This window comes from Clytia hemisphaerica, unplaced genomic scaffold (genome assembly GCF_902728285.1).
Source record: "Clytia hemisphaerica strain Z4C2 unplaced genomic scaffold, Clytia hemisphaerica genome assembly, whole genome shotgun sequence".
Taxonomy (NCBI): Eukaryota; Metazoa; Cnidaria; class Hydrozoa; order Leptothecata; family Clytiidae; genus Clytia; species Clytia hemisphaerica.
This window is the reverse complement of record NW_027104353.1, coordinates 365,688-384,450: the sequence shown is the minus strand read 5'-3', so window position 1 is coordinate 384,450 and position 18,763 is coordinate 365,688. Positions and strand designations below refer to the sequence as shown.

Sequence of the window (18,763 nt, the reverse complement as noted above, 5' to 3'; positions counted from 1 at the left end):
TTTAGAAGGATGAAACTAAATAATTATTCAATTGTCATTTTAATGACTTAATGACAATTTTTGACAAAAATATTGACAGAATTACAAAATATCATGTCTTACAAGAGAAAAACACCAAAAATATTCAGCATGCCGAATGTGATGATAACAATATGGCTGGATATAAAATTACATCAATCAGAAGCTCGTGAGTTCTCTGAGAAGGTAGTTTTAGAGCGATTTGTTTTATTATATGTAACCATCATATAACCAGCATAACATTACAAACATTACAATATGTAATATACCTGTTATACGTATAATATGGTTTCAAATATTTTCTGGTCTGCGTTATACACGGCGCAAACTGCGAAAGATCGATAAAAGCACATGGTTAAATTTTGATGTTTGAAATGGTTTTATATGGATGAAAATGCTTGAGAATTATGTTTTTGATAATTCTTTGTGTTTTCCAAATATTTTCCTCTGCAATGACATTGATTAGAGTTAACCTGTCATCACTGACCTGTGACCTGTGACCTGCGACCTGTGACCTGTGACCTGCGTTTTACACTAACCGACCCTTATGATGCAATTTTTCGAAATCTTTTGCCCTAATTTTTTGAAATTTTCTAAGATTGACCCTAAAAATTCGTATTTTCCAAAATTTTAAACCCTTACAGTGCACCTCCTCTCTCGTTGATCCTTACAGTGCCTAAAAAACGTACCCTTAAGGGCTGCACATACGGTAGGTCACCATACGGTAGGTCACTTAGTGCCCCCCCCGGTGGAATATATAACTTTCAAGAAGCTCTAGTTTTAAATCATATGAAAATAACATTGAGTGTTTTCTTCAACTTATTCTGGTTAACGCGCAACTGGAAATTCCACTTCAAATATATCTACTATGATACAAATTAATAACATAATTCTACAATTTTCTCAAAAACATAAAGCGCCTCTACCCAACTTCTAGGAGGATAGGGGAGCCGTTCAGTTTCTACAACACGAGTAAAAAAATCAAATAAAATATCATCTTTCTCGTCTTCAATAACATTTGCAGCTTCAACAAAAATATTTCTTTGATCAAGAGCACTTTGCAGAAGATCATTACTGACTGTGAGCTTTTTATTGTTAAACTTCAAAGGGTCGGGTACGTAAAAAAGAACATCCGGTATCCCAGAAACAGTATCATGGCGAGATTTCCTAATGTAATGTGTATTCCATTCATGCACAAACTCGTCCAGCTGATTTTGTAGGAACTCTGCATAAACAAACCAAACACATTCTGTATGAATTCTGTTGCCTACTTCTAGGATGCCATCCGCACACATTTGCTTGAAATAGTCGATAATCCAATATGTAAAAGATTTCTTCAAGTGTGACCACCAACATTCAATCCGTTGGTTTGCTGTTGAGGTTCCATAGAAGTGAGCATTTTCATTTTGGTGAAAGTAGCACTGAAGTGCCGCTTTAATTCCATTTTCTGTACCACAATCTGTTCTCAAAAACTTTGGGCAGAAGCCCATTTGTCTAACAATACTCAAATAATGAAAAGCAGGAATAATTGGATTGTTATTTGATCTAACAACTTTTAGCCATAAGATTTTCCTTGAAAATCCATCAATACATCCATGTATCGGCGGCTAGTTCGAAACGCAGGTCACAGGTCACAGGTCAACAGGTCACAGGTCACAGGTCAGTGATGACAGGTTGACTCTAATCAATGTCATTGCAGAGGAAAATGTTTGGAAAACACAAAGAATTATCAAAAACATAATTCTCAAGCAATTTCATCCATATAAAACCATTTCAAACATCAAAATTTAACCATGTGCTTTTATCGATCTTTCGCAGTTTGCGCCGTGTATAACGCAGACCAGAAAATTTAAAACCATATTATACGTATAACACGTATATTACATATTATAATGTTTGTAATGTTATATGATGGTTACATATAATAAAACTCATCGCTCTAAAACTACCTTCTCAGAGAACTCACGAGCTTCTGATTGGTGTAATTTTATATCCAGCCATATTGTTATCATCACATTCGGTATGCTAAATATTTTTGGTGTTTTTCTCTTGTAAGACATGATATTTTGTGATTCTGTCAACATTTTTGTCAAAAATTGTCATTAAGTCATTAAAATAACAATTGAATGATTAATTAGTTTCATCCTTCTAAAACAACTCTCTTAGGGACCTCACAAGCTTCTGATTGGTGCCGTTTTATATCCATTCACACTATCAACATCACATTCTGTATTATAAATATTTTTCGTGTTTTTGTCTTGTCAGGCATCATATTTTATGATTTTGTCATTATTTTTGTAAGTAAGTGTCACTAGGTTGTTATTTTATTCAATTGTCATTTTATAATATCTAAATAACATGTATTACTTTTTTGTAATTTAATGCGTTATGTATTGATGTTATGTTATGTATATGTTATGATCTTATTATCTTTTTTCCGGTCTGCACTTTGTTGACCTGTGACCTGTGACCTGTTGACCTGTGACCTGTGACCTGCGTTTCGAACTAGCCGATGTATCGGAAGTCCATAAGGTTTTAACTTATCGTATCCATCCGAATGCCAACAAAAGTTCGGACCAGGCGATGAATAACGTCTCCGGTTGAGTCTCCTTCTGCGTCTCAAGGATGTACCTATTGGGTCAACTTGGCGTAAAACTTCCATAACTGTATCTCTTTTTACCTTTATACCATATGATCTTCTGAGATGGTTCCACATTCCTCTATAACCTACCAACGAATTTGGGCCTTCTATCTCCCTTTGAATTATAGCTGTTAGCTCTTGATATGAAACGTTTGATGATCGCCGGCTCAAACCAAAGCGCTTTAGTCGTCTTTTCAATGTACTCAAACTCATTGAGATACCATGGTAAGTACTCAAAAAAAGTAGAATATGTTCATTTGAGTAATATCGAGCGAAGTAAAGCTTGATTGCCTCTTCTTCGTCAAGTAAATGCGAAGGAGGCTGGCTTTGATATAATTGTTCAATCTTTTCTCCACAAACAGTACAAAAAAAATGTCTATCGTTTAATCTTGATCCACAAGAGGTACAATACGCCATTGTACTGATCTGGGACTGATCTTTCTTCACGTAACAAATCTCTGTTCCTAGATTCTGAGAAGAAATGCCATTTATTTTTAAGATTAGTAGTTCAAATATTCAAATCTATATTGTAATTTTTAAATCTGTATGTTGAATATTTAAATTCATATTTTGAATACTTAAATTCGTATTCCAATATTTAAATTCGTATTTGGAATACTTAAATTCGTATTTTGAATACTTAAATTCATATTCCAATATTTAAATTCGTATTTTGAATACTTAAATTCATGTTCCAATATTTAAATTCGTATTTTGAATACTTAAATTCATATTCCAATATTTAAATTCGTATTTTGAATACTTAAATTCATGTTCCAATATTTAAATTCGTATTTTGAATACTTAAATTCATATTCCAATATTTAAATTCGTATTTTGAATACTTAAATTCATGTTCCAATATTTAAATTCATATTTTGAATACTTAAATTCATATTCCAATATTTAAATTCGTATTTGGAATACTTAAATTCGTATTTTGAATACTTAAATTCATATTCCAATATTTAAATTCGTATTTTGAATACTTAAATTCATGTTCCAATATTTAAATTCGTATTTTGAATACTTAAATTCATATTCCAATATTAAATTCGTATTTTGAATACTTAAATTCATGTTCCAATATTTAAATTCGTATTTTGAATACTTAAATTCATATTCCAATATTTAAATTCGTATTTGGAATACTTAAATTCATATTTTGAATACTTAAATTCATATTCCAATATTTAAATTCGTATTTGGAATACTTAAATTCATATTTTGAATACTTAAATTCATATTCCAATATCTAAATTCGTATTTTGGATATTTAAATTCATATTCTTATATTTAAATCTGTATTTTTATATTTAAATTCATATTCTAATATTTAAATCTGTATTTTTATATTTTAATTCATATTCTTATATTTAAATCTGTATTTTAATATTTAAATCTGTATTTTAATATTTAAATCTGTATTTTGAATATTTAAATTCATATTCTAATATTTAAATCTTGGTTGAGCTTTCTCGGCCACCGTAGGTTCGAGATAAGCGTGTGTTTTTAAGCCTACATTTTCTTACAGAACTCTAGGGACCGACAAAAGTAAATATCTTTATTAGTTTTCGCAAAAATCGTAACAAAAAAGAAGAAAAAAAAAAACTGGATTTATTTTAGCGAATTGCGTTTTTGAAAAATTTAGCGCGGATAAATTTTAGCGATCTGTCGATTCGGCGTGTTTTAGCGAGATTAATTTTAGCGAAAATAGGGAAAACTCGCTAAAACGCTAAAATTAGTCTCGCTAAAATTTCTACGATTAAAGTAGCTTCATGGCAAATTTGTACATCGCTACGCCGCCATTATGATTTTCGTTTTGTGATGCTTCGTCAGCAGTTTTCTGTTGGCGTTTGTAAAGCGCGAAGTGTTTATACGCCCGGGCGGGTTTTTTAACCAATCAAATTGCCGATCGGCATTGTTTTGCTTTAGCATTGGAAGGTCTTCTTTTTTCAAAATCTTTGGCAAAAGTGGCAAAATTGGAGCGAAAAGAACACAAGTCTCGTGGGAACAGTGTTTTGTATGGAGCAGTATATGGAGGTATATATATAAAGTTCCAAAAATGCCAAGAATGCCAGATTTACCACATCTTTTTTATTGGGCATTTATGGCACTCAAATTTTGCCACATTTGCCAAATTTTTGTCAATCGAATGCAAAATAATTGGCAATCAGGGCAAAAATGGCATATTTTGAAGTCAATCGAATTGGCTGCGAGTTCCTTACTACATAGGAAATTTTGAACTTTTTGCCCCTTGAAAGATCAAAATTTGGTCAAATTAGTCCCAATAAGGTACATTATTTTCAAATCCACTTATTCTCAGCCTGAGCAGTTCCTTAACAATTCCTTATTTTTTGAACCATTTTCAGCCTCGAGTTCCTTATAAACGTGTTCCTTATAAAAATAAAAACGTGTATCGGACAATAGTTTTTCTATCGACTTCTTTGTCGAGAGTGTAAATAATCAATATGTTCAACAAGCAGACAAGGTTTGTTTCATTGACCTTTCGTCGAGAATGTAAATCAATCTGCTCAAGCAGACAAGGTTTGTTTTATCGACCTCTTTGTAGAGAATGTAAATCAATCTGCTCAAGCAGACAAGGTTTATATTTTTGCCGTGTACCTCTTTAGTGATCAAGCACTGTTGGTGATCAATGCTTCATTAATCACCAGCACACTGTATGGCACTTTTAGGAGAAAAAAAAAAAGAAAAAAGAATATTGCATCCAAAAACTTCAAAAATCCTTAGGAAAAAGATCCCTGAAAGTCACTTTTAAAGCTGTCTGACTGTCTGAAAAATAACCTGAGAGAAAGTTTCCAATTCCGTCGAGTTGACAACCAAAACAGTCCAGAACATGCACCACATGGTGAGTTAAATTTCCTCAATAAAAATCGCACATTGATTAATCCTGACTAAAGGTTTTACACTATAGACAAGAGTTCCGCCTCGCTGCACAAGTGCCTCGCTGCACAAATCGATCGGGAGAGGCGTGGGCGTTATTAAAGGGGCAATCCGCCACCACATATTCACGGTTTGTGATTGTTTTTCTAAAACTCGATTCCTTTTACGACCCTCGACATGGCCCGAGAATTCTCGGGCCAAAACTTTTATTGGAATGCGCATAAAGCCCGAGGATGGCCCGAGTTTTCGGGCCGCGGGCGGGCCTCACGCGGGCCACATGCGGGCTAACTTTTGAAATCATGATTTAAACCCGCGTGTAATTTCAGGACTGCATTTTTTCAATATTTTCTCTAGAAAAACTTGATTTCACTTAAATATTTGCTATTAAACTGGTCCTGGTTTTAAACTTTGAAGCGTGGTCCACGAGGAGTTTGTTAAGTTTATTTAGCAAGATGAACTGGATGAAACGCGACGAAATAAATTAAAATTAACATTTTCACACATTTTCAACGTCACAAATCACGTTTTAATTTCATTATGACTGGACAAGCTGGATTAATTAATGGAATCTTCTGACACAGGCACAAAGGTATAGGTTGAACAGTTTATGTCTTAAGTCGTAGCCCGAACGTGGCCCGAATGATTCGGGTCAAGTTCGGGCCAAAAGAATTGATAGGGTCTCTCGGCCCGAACATGGCCCGAGAATTCTCAGGCCATGTCGAGGGTCGTTTCCTTTTAGGGTGCATAGGGGAATCAAAAAGTCAAAAACTGATACGGCGCCCTATTTATAAACACAATCATACGGTGGCTCCTATCTGCCATTCGATTTGCACCATCATACACCGCTGTGTTGATGCAAATAGCCAATCATCTTTTTTAACTCAATACATTTTACTTACGGTGTAATACACATTTATCACCCAATTTGAAAGACATGGCGCCCCCATCGTGCAAATTTACAAGATAGCACCGCTCTATCGTGCAAATTTACAAGATAGCACCGCTCTATCGTGCAAATTTACAAGATAGCGCCACTCTATCATGCAATTTACAAGATAGCGAGTCTCTATCGTGTAAATTTACAAGATAGCCAGTCTCTATCGTGTAAATTTACAAGATAGCGAGGCTCTATCGTGCATTTTACAAGATAACCAGTCTCTATCGTGTAAATTTACAAGATAGCAAGTCGCTATCGTGCAATTTACAAGATACCGTCACTCTATCGTGCAATTTACAAGATAGCCAGTCTCTATCGTGTAAATTTACAAGATAGCGAGGCTCTATCGTGCATTTTACAAGATAACCAGTCTCTATCGTGTAAATTTACAAGATAGCAAGTCGCTATCGTGCAATTTACAAGATAGCGTCACTCTATCGTGCAATTTACAAGATAGCCAGTCTCTATCGTGTAAATTTACAAGATAGCGAGGCTCTATCGTGCATTTTACAAGATAACCAGTCTCTATCGTGTAAATTTACAAGATAGCAAGTCGCTATCGTGCAATTTACAAGATAGCCAGTCTCTATCGTGTAAATTTACAAGATAGCAAGTCTCTACCGTGTAAATTTACAAGATAGCACCACTCTATCGTGTAAATTTACAAGATAGCATGTCACTATCGTGCAATTTACAAGATAGCACCACTCTATCGTGTAAATTTACAAGATAGCGTGCAAGCAAATAAATTTGCAAGATAGAAAGTCACGTGCTAGAGTCACGTGATGTTTTTATTTATTTTGCGGACGTAGTTGGAGCCATAATAGACGATGTATACAGGCAGACAGGGACAGGCATGGCATGTGCCCAGTGCTAGCGAAGATTAGTAATGTGGTGGTGATGCTGGTAAACATTGGGAATGATCAGGTATCTTTTTGAAATCCTTCCCTAAGGTAGGACTATCTTCCCTCCACCAGTATACAGGCAAATAATTTTAGGCTTTGCTTTTCAATTTCCATATTCAAGATTGCAATTGGGAGGGCTTGGCAGTTGGGGCAGAATTTGGCTTTGGCAAGAGATCTTGGGGAGGGGGGGGGGTGGCAGAGGTCATATTGACAGTGCACCTGAAAATTGAACTTGCAGTTGAATGAATGTAAACAAACTTTTTTCTGGTCTTTGCCAGACGGTTGTGTTATCAACAATAAAATTGATCATGCATCATCAGACAGAGATCAATAATATTAATCAATGGATTAGATATACCTAGATTAGAATCGATAATTGAAAGCTAATGAGGTAAAAAAATTGGAAATATCGATTCGATATTGATTACCTTCTCGTAACAATTATTATTGATTTTCTATAGATTATTATCAATTTTCCATCGATTATCGATCTATCATCCATCGATTGGTATCGATTGAATTTTTAAGTTTTCTAATCAGGGGGTATCCAGATAGAGGGGCGCTTATTCGGAGGGTGTTACAAGAAAGGCAGAGTTTATTAAATATACCAAAGTAATAAATGGACCTGGTCCTAGTTTTTCCTTTTCAGTATACAATCGTTTAACAATCTATATTGTCATAAATCGATACTAATCGATACTAATTGAGCGTTGAAAAATTCTGAATATCGACTAGCTATTGATTATCGATTCTAATCGATTGATTAATATCGATTAGTTATTGATTGTTATCAATGATCAATTTTATCAATCATGACCGTCTGGTCTCACTTAGAATGTTTTAATACTGTTTGTCAGCGAGGTATATAAATCTATTTTAAAGACCAGAAAGTTTATTTCATTTAACTTTACATATACATGTTCAATTTTTAGGTGCATTGCTGGTACTTCATACTTTGAACCCTCTCTTGTATTTTCCAATTGCTGACTATAATAATAATAATAATAATAATAATAATGTATACAAGTTCAAGGCACACGAGGGCCTCTGAGAACCGGATCTTGATTACAATTGTCTTGTCTCGAATCTTTTCGGATGTTTTTTCCAAGCTTCGTTGAGTCTTTCTTTAAAGATTTTGACAGTCTTTGCCTCTACAACGTATCTTGGTAATCTATTCCAGTTTGGTATACTCCTGTAAAAGAACGAGTTGGTTTGTGCGCCTCGGAATCCATCTTTACCAAAATTTGGTATCAGCTCATCTTTGTGTCTCCTGTTCGGACGTGTTCGAGTCGATAATTTACTTGGAAGAGTATTTTTATCGTAGTAGTGGAGATGTTTGTATACTTGGACCATATCACAAAAGAGTCTCCTGAATTCAAGCGTGGGGAGGTCAAGTATGCGCAAGCGTTCTTCATAGGACATATCTTTGCAGATAGGCACGAGTTTTGTGGCGCGTCTTTGTACACCCTCGATCAAATTAACATATTTTCGAAGTTTAGGTGACCATACCGACTGAGCATACTCCAAGTGCGGACGGACAAACGAAGTATATAGTACTAGGAAGATGGATGGATTCAGATGTTCAAAGCTCCTGTTAATCACTCCTAGTATTGAATTTGCCTTCTTTACCTGCTTTGCAATATGCTCCTCGAATGTAAGTTCTGAGTCGATCACAATCCCAAGATCTTTCTCTTCAAAAACATGTTCAAGCTGATTTCCATCCAAACAATATGGATAGGCATGTTTGATGTCAGAGAATTTGCCAATAGTTAGTACGTGACATTTGTCGGGATGGAAATTTAATAACCATTCTTTCGACCACTTAACTAGCGCGTCTATATCATGTTGGATGGAAATAGAGTCTTCGATAGTGTTGACCTCTTGGAAGATTTTGGTGTCATCAGCAAAAAGGAGTATAAATGATGATATCACTCTTTCAGGAAGATCGTTGATGTAAAGAACGAACAATAACGGTCCAAGGACACTACCCTGTGGGATACCACTAACCACGTGATCCGTTGTCGAAAATGATTTATTTACTTTCACTGATTGGGTTCGTCCATTTAAAAATGATTTTACCCAAGACATTATCGGACCATCTATGCCGTATGCTAATAGTTTCTGGCATAAACGACATTATATTGGGTCATTCCATTTTATGTCCATACAGGGGTGGACGAACATTTCCAGGGGGTGACTTTAACAGAATTTTTAGGTGGTCTAAAAGAGTGTTGTTTTAATTTTTTTCCAAGGGGTAAAAGACTGATTTCAGTTCGCCCACCGTCACTTTAAGATATGCAAAGAAATTTTGCAAATTTTTCTATTTTCCAGGGTGTCCACACATTTCCAAAAAATCTTTTTTGACTAGAAAAGGTTCGTCCACCCCCCTGTGTGGAAATTTAATGGAATGGCCCATTGATATCTTGGACATTGATTGCTTCCATCTGATAACCAAGAACCAATCAATAAAAATAATCCTAAGTATGGATTATATTATACCTAACAATTTATAGGAAGCATTTGATATCCAACCTTTAAATTGAAAAAAGTATTAACAGTTTGCAGAAACCATCAATATTTTGCTTAAATTTTTGGTAATTTTTTAAGCCAATTTCACCCTGTTTCACCATTTTTTCTGACTTTTTATTTTAGAATTTTTAATTCATTGAAAAGCTAGATTTACAAACTTTCAGAAAATATATATTGTCTCTTAGAAACAAATCGCTGAAAGGTTATCACCATTTTAAAGTTTTAGCTTTTCACTTTCCCTATTGTGTTTATGGATTTATTCTGAAAGGGTTTCAAACTGTTTGGTTGTTATTTTTCCCATAGAAATTGTGTATGACTCTGGCAGTTATATCAACTTCTAGAAATCATGATTTGATTTTATTTGCACATCCTCACTTGTAAGTTTATTCTTTATACTGTTGCATCACTAGAGGGTAACTTTGGTTATCTTGAAACAGAAGACCTTTTCTGGTCTGAAATTTATTATTTTAAAGCTAGCGTTTTATTAAAATCATGCTTTGTTAATTAACTTTTAATTATACAGCCTCTATGGCTGAGTGCCAGTATAAAAGAGACTAAGAAGGGTAACTCAGTTGAGGTGTCTCCTCCTATCAAGTGAGGATGTGGCAAATAAAATTGAATCATGATTTTTTAGAAGTTGATTAAAACTATCTGGACGATTAGACAGTCTTTATAATAACAAACAATGTCATCAGAATCAGAAGGATCGGCCAAGGTAAGAATATTTTTGAAGTCTTTTGTCTGGGACTTTTGTGTAATAAATTGTTGTCTCATTTAACCCTTTAACTGCCGATGTTCATGGACATGGCGTATTTTCAAATTTTGACGATGTCCTTATATATATTGCGTATTTTCAAAATTTTTGGAATAAAATCCACTTGTTACAATCAAAGCATTCATTATTTTTATTCCTGTAAATATGACAAAAAATTTACTTGAAAAATGGAAAAATTTCAGATATTTTTTTTATAAACATTCAATTTTTCTTGAAAATTTTAGAATATTTGTGGAAATTTAGGATTCCCCCAAAAAAGTGAAAAAGCATGCAGTTACTCCACTTTGGAGTGACTGTTTTTAAGATTTTCAGTTGCTATACCACCACAGTACTAAGTAAGTGTCATAGTGTTCAGATAATAACTGCTTGACCCCCCTGTTAGTGTTATGCATACAGTAATGCTAGACATTTTGGTACAATTATGTAGCTAAATTCTTTTACTTTAGGTTGTTTCTTTCTTGGAGACATTGGACGTTGAAGAACACGTTATTGATAATTTTAAGAAAGAAAAGGTTTTAAACTTTATTACATAAGGCAATTACTTTTTTATTTTCTGGTTTACGGACATTCAAAGATGATTTTTTGGACCGGAAGGATGGAAAAAAAATAAAAATAAAATTGCTCTTTTCAAACTTTAATGTTGGAGAAAATTAAAAAAATATGTTTTGAGAAAACTTACATACATTAAAGAACGTTTTTAGTAGGGAAATTGTGTTTTAAGTTATTAAAGACCTGGACACTTGCCCTTCTCGCTTTTATAAAATGTAATTTTCTATAAAGTTTCCTTTTCATGGCTGTTCAGTACAAGGTCGGAAGAGCATAAATAAATAAAATATTTGTAAAATCCAATTTTATTTTTTTTTATTTTTGCAAAAAAAACGTCGGCGATTCCGTAAACCAGAAAATAAAAAAGTAATTGCCTAATGTACTTTCTTTATTATGATATTACTTTGTGACAAGCCATTCAACCAGTGATTTCCAGCTTATTGATACATGGAATCTCTCTATCTGGACTACCCTCTATTCTCAAATATCTTAACTCTCTCTCTCTCTCTCTCTCTCTCTCTCTCTCTCTCTCTCTCTCTCTCTCTCTCTCTCTCTCTCTCTCTCTCTCTCTCTCTCTCTCTCTCTCTCTCTCTCTCTCTCTCTCTCTCACTCTCTCTCTCTCTCTGGCAAAAATCTGTTCTATGAAGATTTGTAGCTGCTGTAAGACACTTTTTAGATTTCAAATAACCCTGTTTGTTTTGTTTTTTTGCTTTTTCGAACTTTTTTAGGATCAAAAAGCCTATTTTAACCACAAAGTTTGTCCCTTAAGCTAAAAAGGATAATAAAGTTCACTTTTACCATTTGTTTTTGTATCAGGAAACTGTCGAATCAAATTATTTTTCAAGCTATTTTTACGAAAAGTGCACCACCCTCAAAATTATCCAAAAACTGTTTTTTGTATAGCTTTTTTCCTAAAAGTTATTTGTGTGTTCAAGACGGAGAGATGCTATTGTACTACTGTACTATACTAGTTTTTATGTCAATTTTGTGTAGTAAAACTACTCAAATTTTTGGTAAATTTCGAAAACTTTGCCAAAATTATAGAAATTAATTAATTATTTTTTTTTATTATATTCGACTCCTTTTTGTAGCATCCTTTTTTATTCTATACAGCTTGACATTGAAGCCATTTTACACGCAACAGATGAAATTTTGAAAAAGAATGGACTAACAGCAGATGGTGACATCATCAGAATGCGAGTTTTTTGTTCTAAAGCAGACAACAATGAAAGGAAGTATGAACTTAAAAGCTACCTTCAAAACAACAAGTCAAAACGTCAATCAAAGCAAGAAGAATCGCCTAAAACCTCTTCAAAGAGATTGCACCTAAGTTGGGAACATTTCGACAGACAGAAAAATAAATTTGCTATCGTAAAGGCTGAAAAGGGAGGTGGATCAAGAAGTGAAAAATTTAGTAAAGACACCACCAAACAAGAACTTTTCAATTATTGTGTTACAATTTTCTGGACTGGGAGAAGAAAAGAACATTTTCCTAATGAATGTCACATGATCATCGCAGATTATAAGCATGATCCTATCCCGGACATTTATCATGGTAACCCTTTTACCTTTGGTGGATATCTGGACCTATATAAAATGGCAAGACCTCGCATATTTTTTCAGACAAAACCTAAGATATTTTCTGCAAGCCTTCCAATAGCAACACCACCGTCACATCATTACAGACCTGAATCCAGAAGATCGCTTGAAGCTCCTGAAGTCCTAGCAGATACATCACAATCAAGTACTTCGCCAAACACCACACCAAACAGACCAATGAACAATTCAGACCTAAATGCAAGGAGGGCACTGATTGAAGAGCAAAATAAAGCATATGAAGAGGCACTTTGATTGATCAAAGAAAGGAAAAAGAAGCTGAAGAGGCTCTACGTTACGAAGAAGAACTGGAATTTCGTAATGAAAGAATCAGAATAGAGGAACAACAAGCACTTCTCCAGGAAGAAGAAAGGCTCAAGCAATTAAGACAATCAAGGTTATCAAGAGTTCCTCCAGAACTTTCATTGGAAGACGAACATGTTGTAGTGGCAGTCCGTCACCCAACTCTGAAAACACAAACCAGATTCTTTAAGCCAGATTCATCTATGACCGCTGTGTATGACTGGATAGGAAGTTTGTCTCTCAGGCCAGAACACTTCAACCTGTACAACGCAGAAAGACGAATTGTTCCTCCTTCATTAAAGATTGAGACAGGTGTTTACAACATGAATGAAGTTGATCATGAAATCTTGATGTCGCCTACTGGCACTGTAGCATTTAGAGGTTTTGGTACCTTACAGGACCCCCCTACAAATCAATCAAGTTTACCTACTGTCCAGGCCCCCCTTTCAAACCGTGGAAGTCTACCTACTGGTCAGGACCCCCCTTTAAATCGTGCAAGTTTGCCCACTGGCCAAGACCCTCCTTTAGATTTTGGCAGCTCACCAACCAACAAAAACCCCCTTCAATTAAAAGATGGTTTGGAAGAGAAACGAAAGGAAGCATTACAAGAACTAATCGATGATTCATTCAGTGGCACTTTAATTCGAGATGACATATATAACAGCTTTATCAAACTTTATTCAGAGGAAAAACCAGATTTGTACCAACGATTGGTCCTCAAATTAGAGAATGAAAAAGCAAGTGGATATGGAGTTGCGAAGGATGCTTTTTCCTGCTTCTTTGATGAATTGAAAAATCGCTTCGAAGGGAGCAGAGAGCCGACTAAAAGATGCAGAAGTCATTGGTCGAATAATAACACACTCGTTCATTTTGTTTCAAATGTTTCCAATCATGCTATCCAGAGCAACCATGAAGTATTATCTCTTTGGTACTGTAAACACAACTGAGTTGCTGGAGTCGTTTTTTAATTTCCTACCAGAACGGGAAGAAATAACTTTGTCTAATTTCAATGAGAAATCAGCCTCACATACGACTACTGCCACCAGAATTCTTTCCGAATTTAACATTTTTGAAAGCCCCAAGGAAGCAAACCTAACAAGGCTGTGTCAAGAAGCAGCCCATGTTGCATTGGTGCAAGCACCCTGCTTTCAAATGCAGTCTATTGTAAGAGGCATGTCTTTTTTTAAAAACTTGTCCCCTTTGTTATTGGAAGAAATCTATGTACGAAGCAAACCATCCAGCGAAGCAATAATCGAAAATCTACTTGTCAATGAAGAGTCTAATCATGAGCAACGTATCATCACGTGGCTCCATCGTTATATATCTGCATGCAATGAAAATGAGTTATCCCAATTGCTTCGATTCATAACAGCGTCAGCTTCGATGATGACAAATTCCAAAATTAAAGTCATCTTTTGTAATCTACCGGTAGATTATCTTAAACCAGGATCTCAGACATGCTTTGGCATACTTTATATACCACGACAATATTCATCATTCACACAGTTAACAAACAACTTCAACAAGTACATTCAGAACTATACTCCATCACAATGGCAATTGGAGGATGATGATAATGACGAGTAAAAAACGAAAGGTTTTTATTATGTTAGAAATTTTTATTTTATGAAAACTTGTGTTATTGACTAGGCAAATTTAGGAAGAAATCAGTCTTGATGAAAAAATGAGAAATCTGCAGGTTTTTAAGCAAGAATTCTTTTAGTCAGAATATCAAATACACAATCTGCGAAGATTCTTAAAGATCTATTTTCTAACCTAATGTTGCTTTGATTTTATTTGGAATTAGTAATAAGTTCTATGAAGTACTCATGTTCCAAAAAAAAACTGATACCTACAGTACTGCCTTTATATTCTATAAAATGTTTTTAGCATTCAATGGTTCTATTTTGTATTTTTACAGCAAAAATTGCATAGTCAAGACATTTGTATTTGCTTAGAAATCTTTTGAAATTTTTTGAAGTAGTATTTAGTAGTCTATTTTTGGTGGGTGCCTTCTTTTTTTGTTTTCGTCAGTACTTTCAATATTGAGAAATTTTGAAAAATTTTGAGTGCAACACGTTTTTTGTTTTAATTCTCTTCAAAATCTTGTAACATTCGGTGCCTTTTTAAGCCAGAAAAATATGTTCTAGCATTTTTGCTAAGTTAATATTTGCTTAGAAATTTGTCTTCTTTGCTTTTGTTTATCTAAGTGCATTTAGTATTGAGAAAGCAAGCCAATAGTCATTTACAATCAGATATTATTTATTTTTGCATAATGTCCTCCTCCACCCCACCCTCTTTTTTATCACCCACCATAATTAAAAAGATTTGAGTCCTTCTCCTATTTCTTTGCTCCCCCTTCATTTAATTTACAATTTTGCAGTTCCCCCTTATTCACAAAAATACCTTAAAAATCAAGTTTGAAATTTTGAAAATGCTTGAAAAGTATGGCCTTGAAATTGCTTGAAAACATGGAGTTGTATTGAAGGATTGGTTTACTTTAAATAGAAAGGGGGTACTATGATTTTAGAGGCAATTTTAACCTCTGCTTGCTCATAAAAGATGTACACTGTTTTTTTGTGTTATGAAATAGAACCTTTTTGGAAAGAAATCATTCTTTTGAAAGAAATTATTCTTTTTGTTTTCTTTTTTACCCCTAGCTGTATCTGGCTTATCATGTTACTGTAGATTGTGATGTATAAGTAATTGGTTTAAATTCAAAATGATGAAGTACTGAATCTATTTTAGTGAACTTTAGCAAATACTATGGCTCATTCGATACAAATTCTTTGATCGTCAATTGTATTCCTTATTTTCTTTTCTTTTCTTTTCAGGGATATAAATAAGAAAGAAATCTATTCATGAAGTGTCAATACAACTTGACATTATTGCAATGTGGAAAATTGCAACATTATCCTGATAATGTCGACTTTTCTCATTGGAAATATTGCAAATTGAAAACCATCAATACTGTGTCAAATTTCAGCCAAAACCGACCATTTTTGACGTCTCCAGACTGCCCCAAAGTGTTAGCCTGGTTTTGGCGAAGGATTCGTCCCCATGCTCCAAACATCAAAATATTTGAAAAATGAAAGAAACATCCCAATATATTTCTGCCTCGTTTTGGCGAAGGACTCGTCCCCAGGCTCCAAACATCAAAACTTTTGAAAAAATAAAGAAATACCCCAAGATATGCACTCAAGAAACAAGTGTGTAAAATTTCAGCCAAATCGGACTATCTTTGAGTATTTGGGACATACACACAGACGGGACACAGAAACTCTCAGATACTAGCTCAACTGAAGTTAAGAATAATTTTTTGCGTAATTGATGAAATCGAAAACGATCAAGATTGGTAATTTTCTGATCGAATGGTGTATAATATGTATGGTTTGCTACCAGAAATCTTTTTAGTCCAGCAAGGATGTGTCTAAACGAAAAAAAATCTACCATTATGGAAAATTTACAATGTCTATTGAGTTAGCCATCGTAGTGATTTTTTGGTTTTTCCACAGAGTGGAAATAAGAAATTGGAAGCGCTTGTGCTTATAACATCAAAATTTTGTCTTTGATCATATTTCTTTATGCCCTATTCGAGAACTGTAAGCTACATTAAGGGAACTTATTCTGACGAGAAGCATTACCCTGAAAATTTTTTATTTTGGCGAGAACTTATTTTGTCGAATGGTTAAATTTATGTTAATGACAAATCTAATCATCACCAAGTAAGTTCCTTGGAAGTATTTGTTCCCAATTCTAGCTCTGTAGGTTAATTTTCAAATTTTCAAATTTTGCAGATACACATACATTCTCAGATTCTTGCTCAACTACAGCTTTAGAGGGTAATACAAAAGACGGAGGTCAAGAACAAGCAGAGTTAGGGGTTAGTTAGTTAATTAAGTTTTTCTTGACGAAAACTAAACGAATCCTAGCTAAACTCCACTCCAAATACAGAATTTATTTTGATATTTTACGCTAAGAAATGACAAAAATTTAATTCCTAGCTGTTTTATATTTTTTTATATTATATTAGATCTAAGTAGCTAAGTAGCTACTTTTGTTATTCGAAAGATGGGTAATTAAAAATATGTTATGTTTCCTTTTACTCACATCATCGATTGCCAGGGATCTTATTTTTGTTTATTTTCAGTGTTTAAATTAGTATAAATTGAAAGCACGCAGTTTTTTTAGCTGCCAGAACTGAAGCTTGCCCAAAAAATTCATTTTCATATTGGGCTATTCCAGAAAATTTCTGCCCCCTTCTTTTGCGAAACATGACCCTCTGCATGTTCGTTTATTTTTAAGACCCTGGATCTTTTTTGGAAAAAAAGAAAGACCTCCCTGGAATTTTACAAAAAGAAACCAAGGGAAATTACATAGTAATGACCAAATTTAACTAGAGAGACCTACCGTCATTCCTCTAATTTAGTGCGGCCGATTAAATAATTATTTTGGAGGTGCCGCACTAATAATTAGAGGAAATAAATTACTTAGAGCCATCGACTTTTATACCGCACTAAAAATTAGAGGAAAATTTTAGTCAATCTGCACTAAATTAGAGGACAAAAAATTAAAGAGACAAATTTCTACGAAACTTGCATGTCAAAAGCAAACGCCCTTCTCCTCCAGGAAGAAGAAGAAGCAGCCCTAGATGATCCTTTTGATTTGTAATTTTATTCATGTTTTATTAGAGCTTGAAATTGTGAAAAAATAGAAAAAATAGAATTTTAACAGTATCTTTTATGATCCGCACTATAATTAGAGTTTCAACCTTGACCGCATTAAATTGGAGGAAAATCAGAACTGGGTAAAAAAGCATCCGCACTAATATTTAGAGGAAATAAATTAGTCCGACTTTGCCAAAATAATTAATCCGCACTAATTAGAGGAATGACGGTATAGACCTATTCCCATAAACCAATCAACAGATTTGAAGCATAGGAGCTAATAACAGCAAGAATGTTAAGGGAGAGAACATTGACTTCAAGGTTAGAATTCCTGCCAGTCATCCGCAACTTTTAATATCCGGTGTCACAGGAAGAAAGTACTCCCCAGTACTTATTTCCCAGGAAGCACTTAGGCGAGACCAATTTAATTTGTTGTTCTACGGGCAGATCGTTAGCAAAATATGGGTCGATCGGTCGGTAAAATAAGAATAAATTTTTCATTTATCAGGGTTGGTAAGGTACCGAAAATGTTTTCTAAAAAATATCTGGTTTAAAAATTCACCTTTTTTATCTTCGATGAAAATCGTAATAAAATCTTAGTGGATGGAATTCTTGCTTTTTTAATTTCTTGAATTAATTTTCAGCTTTATTCAAATTTGATTCTTACAAATAAGTAGTGTGTAAAATATATTGTACTGGAAATTCAATATTATTACTTTTTTGATTTTAGCAAAAATAGGGTCGGTCGGGCCCGTAGAACAACAAATTAAATTGGTCTCGCCTTATTTCCTAGGATAAAAGTACTCCCGGGAGTACATTTATCCTAGGGAAAAGGTACCCCCTAAAGGAAAAAAAGTACTCCCGTAGAAACTACGCTGTTAATTCAATTTTCCATGATTTGTGCACTATTTAAAGCTCTCGTACAAAACTTTATGCGAGTAA

At 34.2% G+C, this 18,763-nt stretch overlaps 2 protein-coding genes across 2 annotated transcripts; both read left to right on the top strand.

Annotated features, from left to right (window-relative positions):
* The first annotated feature begins 10,324 nt into the window (after positions 1-10,324).
* Positions 10,325-13,106, top strand: LOC136818094 (uncharacterized). Its single transcript, XM_067074451.1, has 3 exons — positions 10,325-10,649; positions 11,156-11,221; positions 12,369-13,106. Exons 1-3 carry the CDS (start codon positions 10,620-10,622, stop codon positions 13,104-13,106), a joined length of 834 nt encoding a protein of 277 aa, XP_066930552.1. The 5' UTR covers positions 10,325-10,619.
* Positions 13,107-13,116: 10 nt separating this feature from the next.
* LOC136818110 (uncharacterized) lies at positions 13,117-14,846 on the top strand. Its single transcript, XM_067074468.1, has one exon. The coding sequence runs from the start codon at positions 14,034-14,036 to the stop codon at positions 14,739-14,741; it is 708 nt and encodes a 235-aa protein (XP_066930569.1). The 5' UTR covers positions 13,117-14,033; the 3' UTR covers positions 14,742-14,846.
* The last annotated feature ends 3,917 nt before the right edge of the window (positions 14,847-18,763 follow it).